The 19,317-nt window shown below is 48.2% G+C and overlaps 1 protein-coding gene across 8 annotated transcripts in view; it reads right to left on the bottom strand.

The window, feature by feature from the left end:
- Nucleotides 1–289: 289 nt before the first annotated feature.
- Nucleotides 290–19,317, bottom strand: part of PXYLP1 (2-phosphoxylose phosphatase 1) — a 67,649-nt gene continuing 48,621 nt past the window's right edge. For 7 of the 8 annotated variants that reach the window (XM_046675890.1, XM_046675880.1, XM_046675899.1 and 4 more), the window contains 4 exons: nucleotides 17,315–17,473; nucleotides 16,377–16,503; nucleotides 7,178–7,317; nucleotides 290–2,649 (listed from right to left, as the gene is read on the bottom strand). In XM_046675890.1, coding sequence (XP_046531846.1) covers nucleotides 1,715–2,649; nucleotides 7,178–7,317; nucleotides 16,377–16,503; nucleotides 17,315–17,473 — 1,361 coding nt within the window. In that variant the 3' untranslated portion in view covers nucleotides 290–1,714. The remainder of the gene's footprint in view (nucleotides 2,650–7,177; nucleotides 7,318–16,376; nucleotides 16,504–17,314; nucleotides 17,474–19,317) is intronic. The other variant, XM_046675917.1, reaches the window with a different exon arrangement.

Raw genomic sequence — 19,317 nt, 5'->3', positions numbered from 1 at the left:
AAGATAAATTTTAACCCTGTCCAAGGCCACCAGCCATGACACCTTCCCCAGGCTCACTGAGCCCCGATGCTGCTGTCAGAGAAGGAAGCTGTGGCCCCTCTGTGGTCCCTCCGTCATTCCTGCTGGGCCAGGGGGCCTGGCCCTCCTTTCCCCATGAGTACTGTAGAGTTTTCTAATTTAAAACGCTTTATTTATTTTCTTAAAAAAAGATAAATTTAAAAACTATTGGAACTCACTTGAAAAGAACTAGAATGACTTATAGGGACAAACCATTAATTGTACATCTGAGTATTCTTCCAAAATTTATTAATCGAAACAGATGTATTCAAATGCGACACTGGACAAAAAGAGACAAGGCTGGAATGCCAATGACGCTGGAGCGTCTCACTTGCATTTTACATTTCTTCACACAGAACTAGCACCATTTTAGTTCCAAAATCACAGATTTAATTATAATTGCTTCTAATATATAAAATACGTTATAAAGATTATTTAACTATCTAGTAACAAAGTTCTTCCAAAACTTATTTAAAAATCAATTAGAGTTTACCATTTGAAACTGATGAAAATGGTTTAAAAATTGATCCAAATCTACAGCTTGTCAAAGGGAATGAGCTATCATTAGTTTTATTGGAAGAAAGTGCCTGAATTCAGCTTCCGACTCCTTCTAACCACCACACAGGTGCAGTAAATTGAATATTACATAGGAATAAAGCACATCTAAAACTGGCCTTAGAAAATATTTTCCTAGACTATAAAAATACTAAATGGGATACAAAAATCTCAGCATATACAGCAAAGAGACTACAGCAGACAAATATTTAAAACATACTTAAAACTATCTTATACCACAATTATCATGAACATCAAGTATTATTCTAATCATTTTCTATGATTCATTCTGATTCAATGTTTATTTGCCCTCAAGTCTTGTTCTAATGTCAGATATGGACCAAATCCTGTGTTTCTAGCAGAAGTTCCTGGAGGCACCACAAGAGAATTCTTGGTACCCTTTGCAACTGGTTCTCAAAGTGCTAAAAGTGCAGTTGGAGTAAAGCCTGCTTTTTAGGTCAGGGGTCAGCAAACTATAGCTCACAGGCCGAACCTGGCCCACCACCGCCTGTCTGTGCGGCCTGTAAACACAGCCGCACGCATTGGCATATGTATTGTCTGTGGTGGCTTTCACGTTACAAGGGAGAGCTGAATACCTGTGACAGAGACCCTACGTGGTCCGCAAAGTCTAAATACTTACTACCGGGCCCTTTACAGAACAAGTGTGTCAACCCCTATTTTAGATAAATAACTTCAGGAAATTTTTCACTGAACAAGGACAAGGAAAGACTGTCCCCGATTAAGAAAATTCTGGCTGAGGTTTGCTGGTTCCATCATACAGTACCATGGCAGATCAGAAGAATACACATTTGGCTTGGCAACTCTGGGTATTGAAATATTCTGGCCTTGTCAGCAAAGTCTGGCTACGACAAAGTACTCTTCTTTCTCTGTGAACTGGCCATTACGTACCAAGTAACTCACGTACCCAATTACAGCAACGTACTTTCTGTCCAACTCAAACTGTCTATGTGGCTCCCAGACGCAATTTCTAGCCTTTAAAAATCGATTATCTTGTACCCTTTGCAACAGATAGTTCGAAAAGCAGACCTTTCCCATCCCTCTGTTTTGGCATAGATTCTGTAAGCACTGCACTGAGTACCTTTTAGAATCCTTCCCTGTGACATGCATCATGATAATTAGTAGTACCTCCCAGGGCTGTAAACATGTCCCTTTTGACAAAGCGGACTAAGTTTTCGAGGGGGCACATGGGCTTGAGAGAACGCTTGTGGTGGTCCTGGCAGAAAGAGGTGTGGAATGTGACATCAACGCCATTGTAAAGAATCCGGACGGAATGCTCACTGGGCTTTTCCCTGTCTTGCCAGAGCTCAAAGATCAACCTGGCCGCAAACCTCGGGAATCTGGCTTCCGTAAGGCCCAAGGCACTGAGAACTGGGGACAGAGTGACATCGTGGGCAGAGTAGAGGGTAAAGATCTCTTCTTTCCTGCCTGCTGCGGCTCGTTGCATCCGGCTGATGGTTTGATTCAGGATGGGGTGGGCGCCCAGGAGCGCATACCCCAGATACAGCTTCTTCTCCCGCCTCTCTCTCTCGTCCTCTATCTGATGCGTCTTGATCACCTTGAAGTGCTCCATATCAATACACCCATTTCTGGTGCAAGGGAAGCTGACGTTGTGGCAGAAGTGGCAGAGCATGGAGTCTATGGGGTTGGCAGCTCGGAGCTGCTTTGTGGGGACGTCCACAATCTTGGCCATCTCCCCGTAGGTCCTCTCCAGCTGGCTGTTTTTCAAACGTAAAAGGTACTGCCGACGCTGCTCCTTTTCCAGATACTGGTTTCTCACTGGGCAATAGCAGTTTCCAGAGCAGAAGAGAGCACTGGGCTGGTGCCTGAAATAAATCTTCTTCCAGTCAAAATCTGGGAGAAAGCCATAGAGCAGGGCCAGCCCGCTTTGTAGCGTCCGGCTTTTCCCCGTGGTCTCTAAGTACAGCTGCTCTGTGGACCAGTCATTCGGCAGGAGTCTGTGTTTCTTGAGATAGATGTCCCTCAGCAGCTGGCCGTTCTGCAAATGCTGCACGACTCCTGAAACAGAGGGAGACAAGCGTTCCTTACTGCCAGCTTAGCAAAAGGAATGACAAAGGGAAGTTGAGTCAGTGTCCAACCCTGGAATGTGTTAGATAAGCGTAAGAAAAATTACTCGAGCCTGTTCCCCACCACATGGAAGCTGCAAGAACGAGTTCATGTCAGCTGGTGAAGGAGCCCCTCCGGGTTATCATGGATAACCATGGATATCATGGATAATCCATGAAGGGGTGAACAGAGGAGGGGCCTGTCCTCTGGACCCACGGCCTTTCTCGGGGGCACAAGGAGGATCTGCCTCGATCCCTTCTTCTTCACCAGCCCCCTCCCTGGGGGAGGTGCTGTGACTGGCGGGCCTCAAAGAGTAGGAATCACCCCACTGGTGGATGTCTAGGCTGTGACTGGCATGGGCCCAAGGAGAGCTTTCTTCCTCCTGCCCAGGTTCACAGCACTCCTCACTGTGCAGGGAGAGCTCACGGGAGTCAGTCAGCCAACCAGTGCTGGCTGCTCAGTCCCCTCAGCGCTAGGAAGCTCCCGCCTTCACCCCATCCTCCTCCTCTCCCGGCCAAAGGCTCTCTGCTAACCTTCCAGGTACATTCTGCTCATCCTGCTGGGACTTTACCAGCATATCAACAAGGATACTCTCTCTGTATGGATATGGAATGATCTCCCAGGTACCCAGATAGAATACGTGAACAAAAGCAAGTGCAGAACAGTATATTATATTATATAATATATTATTATATTTTTAAAAATGAGGGAAAAATAAGGATGTGTGTTTGTAGTTGCCTGTGTTTGGCATAAAGAATCTCTGGAAGGATACACAAGAAACTAGAATCAGTGGTTACCTGGGGATGACGGGGCACAGAAATGGGGTGGATGGAACACAGGTAGGAGGAAGAATTTTAAGTTTACCTTTTCGTTGTTTTAGTTTTGAACTACCACAGTATAGTATAAATTATCTTGAAAAAATAAAATAAAAAAGCCTTATCTTCAAGCAGGAGAGGGCAATCCAAGATAAAGCAAGCTCACCCTCACCGACAGATGTAAGGGATGGAGTTTCAGTCACAGCTAGGAATGCTCTGAGAGCGTAAACCGCACGCCGCCCCTCTGACCAGTCATGTCATTCATGCAGATGCCCAAACGGTTTGAAAAGCCCCATCACAAATAGAAGACAACTTAAGGCGGATGTGCGTGAGACAGAGGGAACTGTGTTGGCTCAGGAAGGGGAAGGGCTCAGAAAAAACCCACGGTGGGTGTGTAGGTCCTACTCCAAATGACGAGTACTGAGAGCAGAATTCCCTCTGAGATCGGGGCTGGGACGGTGTTAGCATTTCCAAAAGGATTTGCACAAAGGGGCAAACCATGAGTGATGAGGATCAAGAATCCATGTCTGGCCCCAGTTCACACCTGGGCCTACCTCGTATTCTTAGGCTACATATATTAAAGTTGGAGTGCTCACTGTGTGCCAGAACTTTCTCCTTTAAGCCTCACAAAAACACAATAGAGAAGGCACACTATTATTATTATCCTCATTTTCCTTATTTTACAGGTGAGGAAACTGAGGCCCTGAGCCCTTCACAGTTAAGAAGCGGCAGAGCCAGAACTCAAGCCCCATCTGGCCCCACCCCTGGGCTCTTAGCCCCTGCTCACAGCACGTCCTCCTACCTTCTCATGCAGAAATACTAAGTGCTAGCCATTTAGGGCTTCTTTCACTCTCCAGACTCAGCCTGCATCTTCACAACTTTGCTCATGCTCTTCCCCTTCTCCGTTCCTCATCCAGCGCCCGGCTCCGATACTCCTGTGGAGTCTTCCTTCCTCCTCCCCCAGGTCAAAGGAACAATTCTTTCTGCGCCCATAGCTGCTGGACCTCTATTGTTAGCTGCATTCAGGGAGCCTTGCATGTGCTCGCCCTGTGCTGGGCACTTCACACGTGCTCTAATTGAACTCACCGCCAGCTCTGCGGGAATAGCACTGCCCCCGATTTACAGGTCTGCCTACTCCAAGAATGAGTTTATCTGGAAGACCGTGCAGCTTGCGCATTGCAGTTAGTGACTCCGTGCGTGTCATCCCACTGCGGCTGCAGTTCCTTTAGGACACGCACGGGAGCATGTTATTCATCCAGCCACCCCGCTCCCCGACACTCAGCAGCTGCCAAAGCATCTTGGGCAGGGTAAGCACTAAGGATCCATCTTATCTTATACAGTTCCTGTGGGGTGCTAAAAGTGTGCCAGTTATAAATGGTTATTATAACAGCTATGCATTTGTAATGAAATTGAAAATAGAAGATAAAAGTGACCATTAAAAGTGAATAAGGGAACAGGAGCAAACAGTACTACAAAAATTATTTCTCGAGTAATACTAATTTAGCAAAATGATGCTGATAATACAGCAACTGAGAAGAAAGGCCAGAATGAATGACCGTCTCTAAGTGTGTGAGGCCACCTGCCCCCACCTCTTCTCAGGGAACAGGCCCTAGATCCAGAGGCTGGGCCCCCACTGCCCAATGCAGAGTCACCTGACCCTCAAGACCCCATCACATTCTCACTCTCAAGAATTTGGACTTGCAAGTTTGTCTCTGGATGTGGCTAGGACTCTCACTCTGTGGACAGACACACAGCCCAATCATAGAGGTGGGGACAGACAGCTTTTTTATTCCTGGTTCCAGTCTCCTGCCCTTAGAGTCCGTGAGGCACCCTGAATCCTTATAATAATAAATGTCCCTTTTTTGCTTGAGTTGGTGTCTGTCACTTGCAACCAGAGAGTTTAACCAGTGGTTCTCAGCAAGGCTGGTTCTGCCCTCGGGAGGGTTTGGGGGTTGGGTTGTCACAGTAATATGAGGAGGAATGTTCCCGATACCGCGTAGGTGGGAGCCGGGGGCTAGACAGTCTGCAGGAACTGTTCTCTGTCCCACATGATTTCTGAATGTACCGCGAGACATTCCCACATGCGAAAACCCATCTAAATCCTTTAGCCTAGAATCTGCTTTTTGCGTCCATAAACACAAAACCATTTTTGCATAACATTAACATTCACTGAACTTTCCAGAAATGCAATATAAATTAAGGGACATCTGTATTTTGTTTTGATCAGAACTTGTCAAAAAATCATGTCCCGACCTGGTATTAGAGTCACCAATACAACATCCCTCAGTCGTTCCGCGTGTGTAACTGTCATGGTGACCAATCCCGTTTAAGTGTAAGCAATTGATCACTTCGTTCTATTTTCCAGGGCAGGTGTGCCCAAGCGTTTACACTGAGATACACAGATATATGTAATAAATTAGCGTCCTTTTGTTTCTCCTTTGTATTACAGTTAGGGTGCCCGATATAACTGTTTTTTAAAACTTACGTATATATTTGGTTATATTATATTTAGATTTCACTTCAGGGTAGTTAAGCGAGCACCACAAAATACCTGTTAATAAAAGGGGTGCTGGATCTGGTAGGATGAGATTGCCTGCTTTAAACTAACGTGGAGCTTGTGCATGTGGAACGAATTATCAAAAGCTTTTGACAAACTCCTTCTTCAGGGCTGTTCCTCCAGAGCCTTCAGCTTGCCCCACTTTGTCACTCACTCATTCTCCCCAGTAATAATGGCTTTCAAATCATGGCAGAACCCAACAGGGCAACTATGGGACAGAGACCTTCCTTCCGTCAAAGCTGCGGTCCTAAGATGCTGGTGCAACAAGAAAGCAGAACATGGCCAATGGATCCTCTTGATTTTTCCAGGAAGGCTGTGGCCAAGCAAAGGTCCTCTGAGGCCCCGGGAGGAAGAAGTAGGAAGCTGGAACCTCTTGGGGGACCACCAGTTCCGTCTCTTCCCCACAAAGGTGGCACCTCAATTAACTCACCAACCTACCTGACAGTGAACTGGCTGCACAATGGTATGAACAGGGCTGCAGAGGGAAAGATGGGCTCCCATGAGGAACACACTCGGCCACACGAACCCCGTGCTTAGTGGGGATCTGCCATATGTGCTTCTCCCTGAGACCCTAGCAGGTGTTTGGTTTGAAGTATCTAAGAACACGGGACTGGTCACGTAAATTATGGCCCACCCATAGTGGAACAATATGTAGTCATCAGAAATGATGTGGTTGATGAATATTCATTGATAGGGAAAGAGTATCACAATATATTAAGTGAAAAAGTGGGTTACAAAACAGTGTGTTTAGAAAGATAACACTGTGTGTGCACGTGCACATGCGTGCATTAACACAGGAAGAAAGATTACTAATTTCTTTGGTGGAATTATGGGTGCTTTAAATTTTTCTTCCTTTTGCTTAATCTTCTTTCCTAATTTCTCTTCCATGAACATATATTGCTTTTGTGATAAGAAAAAGGGTAATTTTTAATTTTTAGAAATCAGATGTCTAATTAGATACCCTGGGGGCTCAGAACCACTTGCGAGGCCAGTCCGTATTTACCCCTGTGAGCCCACAGCGAGCGCCCTGCACAGGAGCCTCTGCTCCAGATGTGTGCCAGATGGAGGAGTGGGCAGGAGGCAAGTGAGGGGACGCGGCCACACGTACCTGTCTGCGTGAGCTCCCCCATCTCACACAGCGGGTGATTGGGGTAAAGAGGCAGGGAGTGTAGGGGGCTTTCGAAAGAGGCTCCGGGTCCTTTTGACATGTGACTAACGAAAGCTTCCAGTTTAGGGTGATACGGTTTCCTAAAGAGACAACACAGAGAATTAGTAGTCAGCCTGCTCCAAAACAGGCCACAACGGTTTCAACTTCAGCAAACAAAATCCCAAGTGTGTCATGCCCTTTCTTACGATAATAGATACTGGCTCAATCACTTTTAAATTCTAATTTCAATACTACTTGGCCACTGACACCTACACATCAGATCCCGGCTCCGTGAGGCCGGCCTGAGCCCTGAAGCCCTGCAGAAGCGCCCGTCACTCTCAGCACTGTGGGAGCCAGCTTCGCCCTCCACCTCCAGGCTCCCCAAGCTGCGCCCCTCCTCTCTCCCTCTCCAGGAGGCCCCCGACCCCCACCAGGCAGTCATGCCTAGGCTGGGAGTCCTCCTTCATTTCTCCCTTCCCTGCCCCTACACATGCCACCTGCCTCCAGTCCTGCAGACATGTCCTCCTGGGGCTTTTCCAGCCCTCTCTCCTGCGTCCCTGCAGCCACTGCCTGGCTTCTGGCTCAGGCAGCTTCTGTCTGGATGGCAGGGGCTCCCCCTTGTCTACCTGCAGTCCAGTCTCGCCTTCTCCACAGCCAGAGAGATGGACTCAAAAGGCAACCTCAACTCGTCACTGCTCTTCCACATTACCACCTTCCGGAAGGAGCCATGCATGGCCCGTCAGTCTGTTCTGGCCCCACCTCACTGAGGCTCAGGGCCCCCGGTCCTCTCCACTCTAATGTTGTGCTCTGGCCACACGCAGCCAACCACCTTCTGTTCCCCCAACACACTTCGTTCTTTCAGGCCTCTGACTTCCCACATGCTGCCTCTTCCTCCTGGAAAACCTACCCCAACCTTCACCTGGGTAACCCCTAATCCTTAACTTATCTGACCACTGGAAAATCTCCTTTAAAGAAAATTGACTGATTAGGTTAACCAAGCTCTCTATTGCTCTCTACAGTTCACTATGCATTTTGCACATACAGCATCCCATTTCATGTGGGGTGGTAACAAATAGCTAAAAAACAGTTTTTTCCTTAGATCTGACATTATATTTCTGCCATGAAGTACATGTGGTAAATCAAAATTTATCTTTCTAGTCACTAATGTAAAATTTCCCTGAATAATGAAGTGACCTGTGAATATATACACATTTTCTCTGAATAATGAGATGGCCTATGAATATACACACCTTTTCTCTGAATAATGACATGGCCTATGGAAAGTACATACATTTTCCAGCAGAAAGGAAGTGGACAGATAGAGTCGTTCCCTATTAGACTAAATCAGCATGAAAAGAAGCAAAGATAAATTGTGCTGATGGCAGACCCCTGCTGTCTGAATGCCCAATTAACTGTGGCAATGCTTTTAAAAAGGCTGCTGAAATGGGTTTATTATCTTTCAAAAACATAAAGCTAAAAAAAAAAATCCATCTTTTAAAAAATACGTTTTAAAATTAGAGAATGCTAATCCTGATATGCAATACAGTCTAATAAATTACCCTGGATTGCATGAGGGCATCATGTCTGTCCATAAAAACAGAGAACATATTATTTTTCTTGAGGCTAAAATACAAATATTTGCAAACTGGGAAATAAAATTTCCAGACTGATAATGAAGTTGCCAATATGAATCCACATAAACAAAGGTTATCCATTAACAGGAGTCAAATGTTCTGTTCCAGGCCATTATTTCCAGTTGGTGATTTTTGAAGATCTAAGAAAGCTTTTCTGCCAATATTAAAAATGAAATTTCACAACTGAAAGTGTTCGCTGAGACGTCCTGGGTTTTCAGGGCATCTGACTGCTTAATGATGCGTTAATACCTAACGGGATTCAGGAGAGCTTGTTTTTGGTATGGAAAGATGAAGATTCATAGAAGAAAAACGTCACTTACAGAAGAGATAACAAATGGCTGGAGCTTTTAAACCAGAAGAGGACCAGGTAACCTGAGTCCTCAGCCTGTCCTGGATCTGAATGACCAGGTCCTGCCTGCCGGGTCCACTGCTCCACCCCTGGAACTGAGAGGGCACCCAGCACATGGTAGCTACTCCCAAACCACATGTGAATGAAGTCAAGTGGGAGGGGCCCCAGCCTTAGGAGCTTCATGGAAAGCCCAAGCCTTCCATAATCTATAACAACGAATATGGCAAGCTCCCATAGTATTTATTAAAATATTCAGATTTTGATGGAAATATTAATAATAAAGTCCTTTGTGGGTGAGACTACTAATTGTGACAAAGACTCTCTTTGACCAAACTTTAGATAGCTTCCTCTGAACCCTCTTCCTTGGACTTTCATGTCCATCTTTGGATTTCTGTCCCTCTTTGCATCACGCAGTTTTAGCGAAAATCCTGCTAAGTGGGTTTAGCCGGAATCGCCCACTCCTGATTTTTGATCACTCCGATATCTGATCAAATTCCTCATCCCCAGATGGTGTCTGATCACCCCGGCCCGGCTTCAGCAAGAATTCTGCCAGGTCGGTTTAGCCGGAATTCCCCCTCACCTCCGACGTCTCCACTTAGTACTTTTCCGTCCACTGCCCCCGAGCCTGCTCCTTGGCTCTGACAAGTTCCCACCCGTCCATGCCATATTTGGAATCAAGCCTCGTTCTATACCCAGGTCTCTTTTCCCCTACTGCGTTAGTTCCTGAATAAAATCTGTTTTCACTGCTTTAACTACTGTCTAGTTCTGGTTTTTCTTTAATACACGAACATCTATTCTCTTCTTGGGAACTTGGTTGGATCCCGTTTCTGAGGTCCTAGTGGTTAGGTAGAGCTACATTTTGCCAATGGAATGGGAGGAGGTATGCCACCTCTGGGCTTAGGCTTTCAGATCACGAGTGTGCCCCCTTCACACTCTTCATTCCCTCTGGCCACCGTTCCCGCACGGCAGCAGCCCTGGTTCAATCATGTAGACATCCTGAGGGCATGGTGGCAGCAGAGACCTGGAAGGAACCTGGGGCCCTGAATGACCAGGAGGAGCCAAGTCAGGTCCCGGAACTCTCATCTCAGAACTTCACACAGAACTTCACAAAAACTTCTTTGTTATTTAAGGTAATGTATACTTGGGTCTCTTTGTCACAACAGCCTAGCCTTACCCTGACTAGCAGAGAAATGATTCTATCTGTGAGGATGAATTTTTCTTCAGGAAAAACTCATGTTATTGTCACCTCACTGGGAAATCTGTTTTCATACGGAAAATTGAAAGACTTGAAAGTGCTATTATCTTAAGCCTTCAAACCATTCACTTCAGAGTTCTTATTTACATTTTTATATGCACTGTTCACACCTATTTATGCCACAAAGCCTGAGACGGAACCCCGAGGCTAATCTACCCACCCGTGAGAAATTTCCTGTGCTTAGCTATAATCTGAGCGATTACTGAGTTCTGCACAGAACATTAAGACAAGCTGAGAAGAGGGATCAGACCAGCGACACTGTTATCAGAAAACACAATTCAGAAGAGCTTTCATGGCTGGAAACTGCAATGAAATCATAACCAAAGATTTTTACAATTTGTGCAAATTGAAGAATTTATTATTTTATATTATTAATAAAATGAGATTCTAGAAAGATAAACTCAATACACTCTTCTCAGTCTTTAGCATTCTGGACCTTCTGCTTTACCTGACGTGATTAACTGCCCCTCTGCTCCCTGGAACTGTGCCCACCCTCTGCTCTCATAACATCGCTCTCCTGCCTTCTTCCCTGTGTGCAACGTCACCATCTTCTCCCGGGACCCTCCTTTCTCTCTGTGCGGCTACAGGCTGGTGTGTCCCAGGGCTGTGCTTTGGCCCTTCCCTCACTGCACAGGCTCTGGGATCCCACTCAAGCCCACAGCTTCCACTGCCATCTGCATGCTCAACTCTCAAACCAACCTCTATCTCCCAGCAAGACAATGCTCCTGAGCCCCGCAACTACACAGCCTATACTGCCTTCTAGAAATTACTGCTGGGATGTCTGATGATAGCTCAAACTCAGGAGGGCAACTTGTCCACATAACCTCCCTCCCTTCCTGCCATCTGAGCTCTCTACTCCAGGGAGGGGTACCACCTCTGGCCAGATGCCCAGTCAGAAACCGGGGCCCTGTCCTCTCTTTCTCTCTTACTCCCACCCAACCTATCACCAAGGCCCATCCATCCCACCTTATAACTTTCTCTCAGATCCCCTGCCCCCCACCTCTGCTGCGACTCCCTGAGTTCCAGCCTCCATCATTTATTCATTCAACAAATATTTATTGTGTTCCTCCCATGTGCCAGGCACTGTCCTAGGCACTTGGGATACAGCAGCACTGAACAAAAGCAAATGAACACCAGTGCCCTCAGGAGCTCACATTCTAGCTCAGGGAAACAGACAACATACAGTGAACACTATACATGCATGTGTGTGTTAGAAGGTAAGACATGCTGTGAAATGTTTGATGCGTTTATCAAAAAGAAGAGCAAGTAAGGAGGACCTGGGAGACAGGGACAGAAGGAAAAGTCCACTGAATTTTAACTAGAGTATTCTGAGTAGTCCTACTGAGAAGGTGACATTTGAGCAAAGACTTGCAGGAGGTGAGAGAACTGGCCATAACGCTACCTGGGGAACAGCCGTCTGGAGAGAGGACATGGGCAGTGAAAAGCCGCGTGCAGGAAGGAGAGTGAGGCCCAGGGTGGCTGAAGCAGTGAGTGAGGGCAAGGAGGGCAGCAGGTGAGGTCAGACGGGTAAGGGGTGAGCACAGGAGCCCTGTAGGTCACCTTAAGGGCCTGGGCTCTGACTCTGTGTGAAGTCTTTCTTCTGGGTCGTTATCCCCATAACAACGTAAACACCACTGCCAGCCTCCAATCCATCCTCCACATCATGGCGGCCAGAGATCTTCATAATCTCATTCCTTCACTCCCCAGCTCCCTCGCCGCCTTACAATTTGTGCTAGTTGAAGAAATTATTATTTTATATTATTAATAAAATGAGATTCTAGAAAGATAAACTCAATGCACTCTTCTCAGTCTTTAGCTTTCTGGACCTTCTGCTTTACCTGACGTAAATGCTTGGAGTCCACACTCTTTAGCTGGGCATTCAAAGCGTCAGATGACCTAGTTGCTACCCACTCTCCACTTCACGCTCACGCCTGTGGGCTGAGCGGCCCACCTCCCCACACCTCTGCACAGGTAAGTCTCACCACCGCAGGTACTGTTTATCATCAGCTGCTACCTGACTTGTTCCTGCACACCCTTTCCGTCCCTTTCTCTCGGTGGTCTTCCCTGATCTACCATCCCATCTCCCCTGCCTGCCCAAACTGAGTCAGGCCGCCCCTCTTCTGGCCCATGCCCCCAAATACGGTACCAAACTACTTCCACTTCTACTTCTTGCTCTTCTTCCACTTCTTTCTCTAACACTGCTGCTGCTGTTACCACCCACGCTGGCTTACCATGCCCCGGGCACCAGGTCTGTCTCTCTAGAGGTAAGTGAGGCCTCTGAAGGCAGGAACAGCCTTTCTTCTGTAAATCCTTTGAAGCCCTCTCTCTCCCCCTCACTTCTCCAGTCCAGCCACGTACTGGTCTTATTGTTACTCATACAAGCCCAGCTCTCCCAGCCTCAGGCCCTTTGCACTTGCTGTTCCCTCCATCAGGAACACTCTTCCCCCAGATCTTCATAGGTCTGGCTCCTTCACTTCATTTAGGTGCCTGCTCGCGTGCCACCTCCTGGTACATGAGCCAGGCACATATGACAGAACCTGGCACATGATAGGAGTTTAAAAATAAAGTTTATTGAATAAATGCTGATTGAAGTGAATATTCTTTTCTTCCTTGGATGTAGAGAAGAATATCTGATTCATATTCATGAATACAAAAAAATAAGCACTTACTAAACACAGCATATCAATGGCTAATAGCCTTAGTGCTGGCTAAATGTAGTCCTATGAGGGTTAAAATAGAATCTTTGTCACAAGGCACGTGGCATTCACAAAGAGGCAGCTTCCACCACAAAGACTTTGAGAGCCATGGAATGTGTCATCGGGAAGGGAAATACCAGGGCAACCAACCCATACATGCATCTGGCTGCTGATTCAGCGCACGCACCCCTGCCTGGGGGCCCAGAGACCCTGTTCACTAGACTAGAGCAACAGACGCACGCCAGAACTCAGCGCCTTTTAGGAGGCCATAAAAATAAGTAATTCCTGAGGTGGAACTAACACCTGGGAAGGCAACAGGCACTGCTGGTGACGTGGATCCCGCAGTCCCAGGGGATTCAGAGGCCCCAAGTGGGTCCACTTGGCGGGGAGTCCTGCTCAGGCGTACTCTAAGTGCTTGCTTATAACAAGGCAACTTATCTTGTTTTTAAAGATGGAATTGATTAAAATGACATTAATTAAAAATGCATACTCCACCCTCTTTCTACAAAGAATGTGAAGTAGCTCCTAAAAATACAGAATGTTCAGTAATATAAAACTAGGCCAAGAGATCAAGGCCAGGGAAAATGAGAGCAGAGGCAGCCGGGGCGGCGGGTCCCCAGGAACCGTGCTTCTCAGGTGGGAGCTCCAGCAATGGTCTCATCAGAGGATCCTGTCATCACTGTGACAGAATGAGGGGCCCTGGGACCTGGCCCAGCCTTGTGACCACCCCACTCTGAGAGGAAAGAGGCAGAACCCCAGAAGACCTCCAGGCTGCTGCGGTAAATGACACGACATCACAGATCAGGCTCAGTGCTTTACTCCAACACCTTAGGCAGACTCCACAAGGATGTGACAAGGGGGGGATTACCACCCCCACATTCCAGAACAGACTACTGAGGCTCAGGGGTGAAGCGACCTGCCCTACATCACACACGTTACAAAGGCCTCAGAGGATTCCAGGGCCGAGGCTCACATCTGCTGCTAGGCACGTGATAGGAACACATGAGAGGCAATTATGACTTGCGATTCTCTCTGAGGTCCTGAATTCATTCTGCAACCAACCCAGTCCACCAACTATTACATGCCAGGCTCAGGCTGGGCACCAGGATTTCAGGAAGGAGTAAGTCCCAGTGCCCTGGAGGAGCGGTGGTGCAGGGAGGGCAGAGACAATGATGCTGGGAGGACAAGCTGCAAAGTACTGAGGTGCACAGGGAAGGCCCTGCATGCAGCCAGACGGCCCTGCCCAATGGGCCCCTTCTCTGGGAACAGCCAGGGTGGCCCCCAGAGGCCTCACGGTGCCCAGGGACCTGTCCACAACAGGTGACTGGTCTGGAGACAGACCTGTGGACTGAGCTGAGCCACTCAAATTCTCACATCTGGGAATTTGAAGCCCGGCTAGAGAAAGGGGAGCAGAAACTGCGGGTCACCAGGGCTGAGGCATAGTACTGTCCACAAAGTCCTGGAGGCTGGCCTGGGTCTGGCCAATTCAAGAGGCCTAGGGGCCCGTCTGTGCCCAGGCTGTTCAAAGGGTGGATGTCCAGCCAGTATGCGATGGCAGGACTATGTCAGTTGTTAACATGGAAACTCTGCGGTACCTGATGGAGCAAAGCCACTTCCTGGGGCTGCCCTCCCTGTACCCTACCCTGCGCCTTCCTGCCACCCCAGAAACTCCAGCCCATCCCCATGATCCAGAAACTAAAGGGCTAAATTCCCAGCACAGCAAGTGGCCTCCGCCCTTGCCCTAGTCCTAAGGCCAGTTAAGGTCTGGCCATTAGGTATTTTGTTCTGACACCCTTCCCGTACATCCCCCGTTTGTTTGGGTGAGGCAGCGACAGTGCCCGATACAAGCAGAGAATCCATCCCGATACACCAGGAGAGGTCTCCTAGAGGGGGCAGCATCTCAGGGCGCTTTGCACAGGCTGCAGAAGTGGGCCAAGCAGGGATGGGGCCCAAGCAAGCCAGATGGCAGGTGCAAGGCCTGAAGGAGTGAGGGGCCTGCAAGAAGGGGTATGGCAGGGGCAGAGGGTCCCAGCGGGGAGGCTGGCACGGCACGACAGAGACTGGAGGAAGAAAGCCAGTGTCTGCAGGGCACTCTGACATGGGCCGGACTGCATCCAGGGTGTTTTCCAACCCACGGGACACTAGGACATGCATCTGTGCTTGCTGAACATAGAAGAGAGGCACAAATACCCAGGGCGTGAGCCTCAGGACCTCCAGCAGGAAATGAAAAGTGTGTGAAGGCCTCCGGTCACAGAGTATTTCATGATGTTTACATGAAACGGTTCACTTAATCTTCTCGTAATACTGGACCATGAGAAGGCTGAGATGCGAAGAGAACCTGAAACTCCCAGCTTCACTCTGCAGTCCACTGTGAAAGAACAGCCTGGCTGCAGGGAGGCAATCTGTGGGTCCCCAGGCTGGCCCTGCCCGGGGCGGGCCGGCACCCAGAAGCATTCCATCCCAGTCACGTCTTCCCCCCCGTCTTCTCTCCTCATCCAGTGAACTCTGCTCGGGAGGTTACGTGCCCACAGACACGTCTGCTGAGGTCTGGCCCATCTCCTTATGGCTAACCGTGCCTCTAATTTTAGAGCCATGCCATTTCCATATGCACAATTTCCACTCTCTTTTCAATTATTTTTCATCCTAAGGGCTCATCCAACAGCAGGCTGTCTCTACTCCCGTGAAAAATTAAAAGGTTGAAGTAATATCTTACATTTATATGACTTTGCAACTGATAGCGCGCATTCCCCTCTGTCATCTCACTTACTCCTCACCCCAGCCCTGCCTGATCAGCACTGTTATCCCCATTTTAGAGCTAGAAGGCTGATGCTCAGAGAGACTAAGGGACTTAGCTGCTGCCCTGAACGGAAGTGCCAAGCCAAGGTCTGAGGACTCCTAACCCAGTGTTCACCGCACCATGTCCCAGCTGCTTCTCAAACTGAAGAACAGCAGGGTGAGACAGTGAGCCTCAGCTGAGCCTGGGCTCAAATCTCAGTTTATCTGCTGAGTGGCCTCACACAGGTGTCTGCACCTCTCTGGGCCTCTGTCTTCTCAACCGTGAAAAGGCATTAACATGCAAGATTGTTCTGAAGATCAGACTCCTGGCAAAGAGTACTCGCTCAACCAGTGTAGGTCACTCCCCATCCCGTAATTCTCCAGTCAGCATTCTGATTTGGACAGAGATAACAGATTCTTGAAAATGACTTTTAGAAAAAGTGCAATTTACCTGTTAGCCACCAGAGTGCAGTCAATTTCCGGTCGCTTCGTTTTGGGAATGACATACAGCGGGTACCTGTCCCCGTGTCGAATGAGCACATGCACTGAGACCAGCTTAAAATGATGCGGAGCGTGACCTGTGAGAGAGGAGCATGTCATCTGGTTATCACTGGGGAAGTGTCAGCCCTTTTCACTGTGCAGGAGTGGGGAGGGGTGACCACACTGGATGGTGCTGTGCTGGGTGGAGGCCCCTGAATAGACTCACAAGGCAGGGCAGGGGACTGTGAGAGGGCTGCTTACGTCCCAGACCCCCAGAAGTCACAGGAGGCTCTGGGCGTGTGGCTGGGGGCCGGAGGCCAGTGAATCAGGAGTAAGACCATTCATGTGGACTCACTCCCATCCACAGACCAGGGGAGGCCCACAGCAATGCTGGAAACAATGACTCCTGCTTTAGAGCTCTCAGGAGGCAAGGCAGAGCACCAGCAGATACATGTTCAGCATCACTCTGATACACTTTCAAAAAAGCCAGACTCAACGTAGAGATCCTATTTTCCCACCCCGTCACTGCAGGATGCCTAAGTCCCAAGGGAGCCAACCCAGAAAAGGGGGTGGCTGAGGCGATGCCCCAGGGCCTGCCACGGCCACCCGTCCGTCTTGCTGATGTATCACTAAAAATCATGACAACGGCAAACTCTGGTGGAAGGCTTCTCACGAGCCGCGTGCTGCTCAAGCAGGTACGTAATCCCCCCAGCAGCCCTGTGAGTAGGTACCGCATTTTACAGATATGGAGCTGACTTGAGAACTCATTCAAGGGCACGGCCTAGTGGCCACTGCAGGGTTGGAGCCCCGGCCATCGGGTTCCTTGCCACCATGCTGTGCTGCTTGAAGAACTAGGCCCTTGAGGGGTGTCCATCTGGGCACCAAGTTGGGCAGTGCCGCCAGGCCTACCTTCCATGCTGCGCTCAGCCACACTGGGGATGTTGCAGTACAAACGAGCCTCGTAGACAGGGTCCGTCACCGGGGGCTCCGTCACCGGGTCCGGCAGGATCCTCTTCCGACTCCTGCCACTCACTCCATTCTTAGCCGTCGACACTGGGATCAGGTGGACTGCCAGGAAGGCAGAGCGGGTCACGACATGCGGTCACAGGAACCAGCGGCAGGGGCCCTGCGTGCGGCTGCATCTCTACTTTGATGAACTATTCTCACCCTCAGCATCAGGGCAGACTTTAGTGGAGAGCACATGGTCAGCTGCCCATCCTGTTTCCTGAGCCCCACTGTGCCCCGCCTCTTTCTCAAAGCCATTGCTCTCTCCTCACCAATAATTATCATGCAACACTGGGTGGGCTACCCCAGAGAAAGGGGCCTCGCTCACAGTGGGAAGGAAGAACTTACACACCAACCTCATGCAACCCGACCACCTCGTTCCTAACACCCTCAGAATTCTAGTAAATACTGAGGAAGGAAACCATCACCTACTCAGACCTACAAGGGGCGAGATGTGGTGTCTGACATGTCTTATTTGATATCACCTGATTCGCAGTTTGTGGCCCCAGAGCCCCATCACAGGCATCATTCACTAATCCTCCCAAGACTACTTTACAGAGAAGAGAGCCTTGGATCCGGGGGAGCCGAGGCAGCTGCCCAGGGCGTACACGGCGGATGGAGCCCCATCCCAAGCCCACTCTCTGTCTCCAGGTAGCTTCTCCTCTACAGTCTCCTGGAAGTCACGCACGGGCCCTGCAGTCTGCTATGTCTGTCCATCCAGCACCCCTCTTTCTGTTGGCGAACCACTCCTTCCCCTCCCTTTGTGGTTCTGATTGAACCACCAACAGTCATAATGTCCCTGCCCCCTGGCTAGTGATGGACATGTGAACAGGATCAATGAGGACAGTGATGGAGCAACTGGACTCCTTTTCCTTGAGAGAGGAGCTGTACAGAGACACTAGAATTCTACATGCTGATCTCTAAGAATGGAAACTTGGGGTTGCCCCAGCCATTTGTCCCTCCGTGGACAGCCTCTGTCAGCAGTGAAAAAGACGCTAAGTAGAGACAAGCCAGACCAAGAAATGAAGGGAGTTAATCAGAGAGAGAGAAAGACCTGAGGACATCCATCCTTTGAGCCCCTGGGTCCGGATGTGGCTGAAGCCAGAAGCTCCTTTAGATGTCCCAGGTATGTAAGCTGAGCAAGTCCTCTTCTTGCTTGAGCTAGTTTGAGTTGGGGTTCAGTTACTTTCAGCCAAGTAAGTCGTGACTAATATGTTATCAATTATTTACAAGCAGATGTTAAGTCTATTTTCTGGGTCGGTGGTCCCCAATATTCCCATGTATGAGAAACCTCTTTGTAGCATCTCAGATTTTCTGGAACTCTCTACACAATAATAGCTGTATTTTTAGTAACTACCAACTAAGGAAATACATGAAAATAGATGTGCTTATGAATCACTTAACTTCTAAAAAGTTTATTAATCACCATAACATATATATATATACATTTGAACAATAGCTAAAACAGGGCCCAATCACCAGTCTAAATTCATTTCAATTTCCTAATTTCCTTTGGCAAATAGAAGTTATAAACAAAAGTAAAAGACAAGCAAATCACTGAAAGGAAAATATTTGCAACATACACAACAAATTATTAATATCTAAAGTGCATATGAGTTCCTACAACTGAAAAATCAGTAAATGATATGAGCAGGCTAATTACAGAAAAATAAATACCAATGGCAATAAACATGAAAAGATGCTCATTATTCATATGTCAAAAAATACAAAATAAACAACAATAGGATATGATTTCCCGAATCAGACTAGAAAATTGTGTTTTAATAATAATATCAGTACCGGCAAAGGTGTGAAGCCTACACCTCCATACGCTGCAGGTGAGAGTGGAAAGTGGTGGAATGACTTTTTGAAGGGAGTATTCGGCGGTAGCCACCAAAATGTCCTTT

The sequence above is a fragment of the Equus quagga genome, chromosome 1 (assembly GCF_021613505.1).
Source record: "Equus quagga isolate Etosha38 chromosome 1, UCLA_HA_Equagga_1.0, whole genome shotgun sequence".
In the NCBI taxonomy this organism is placed as follows: Eukaryota; Metazoa; Chordata; class Mammalia; order Perissodactyla; family Equidae; genus Equus; species Equus quagga.
The sequence above is the reverse complement of the archived record's forward strand: the minus strand, read 5'-3'. Positions and strand labels throughout refer to the sequence as shown.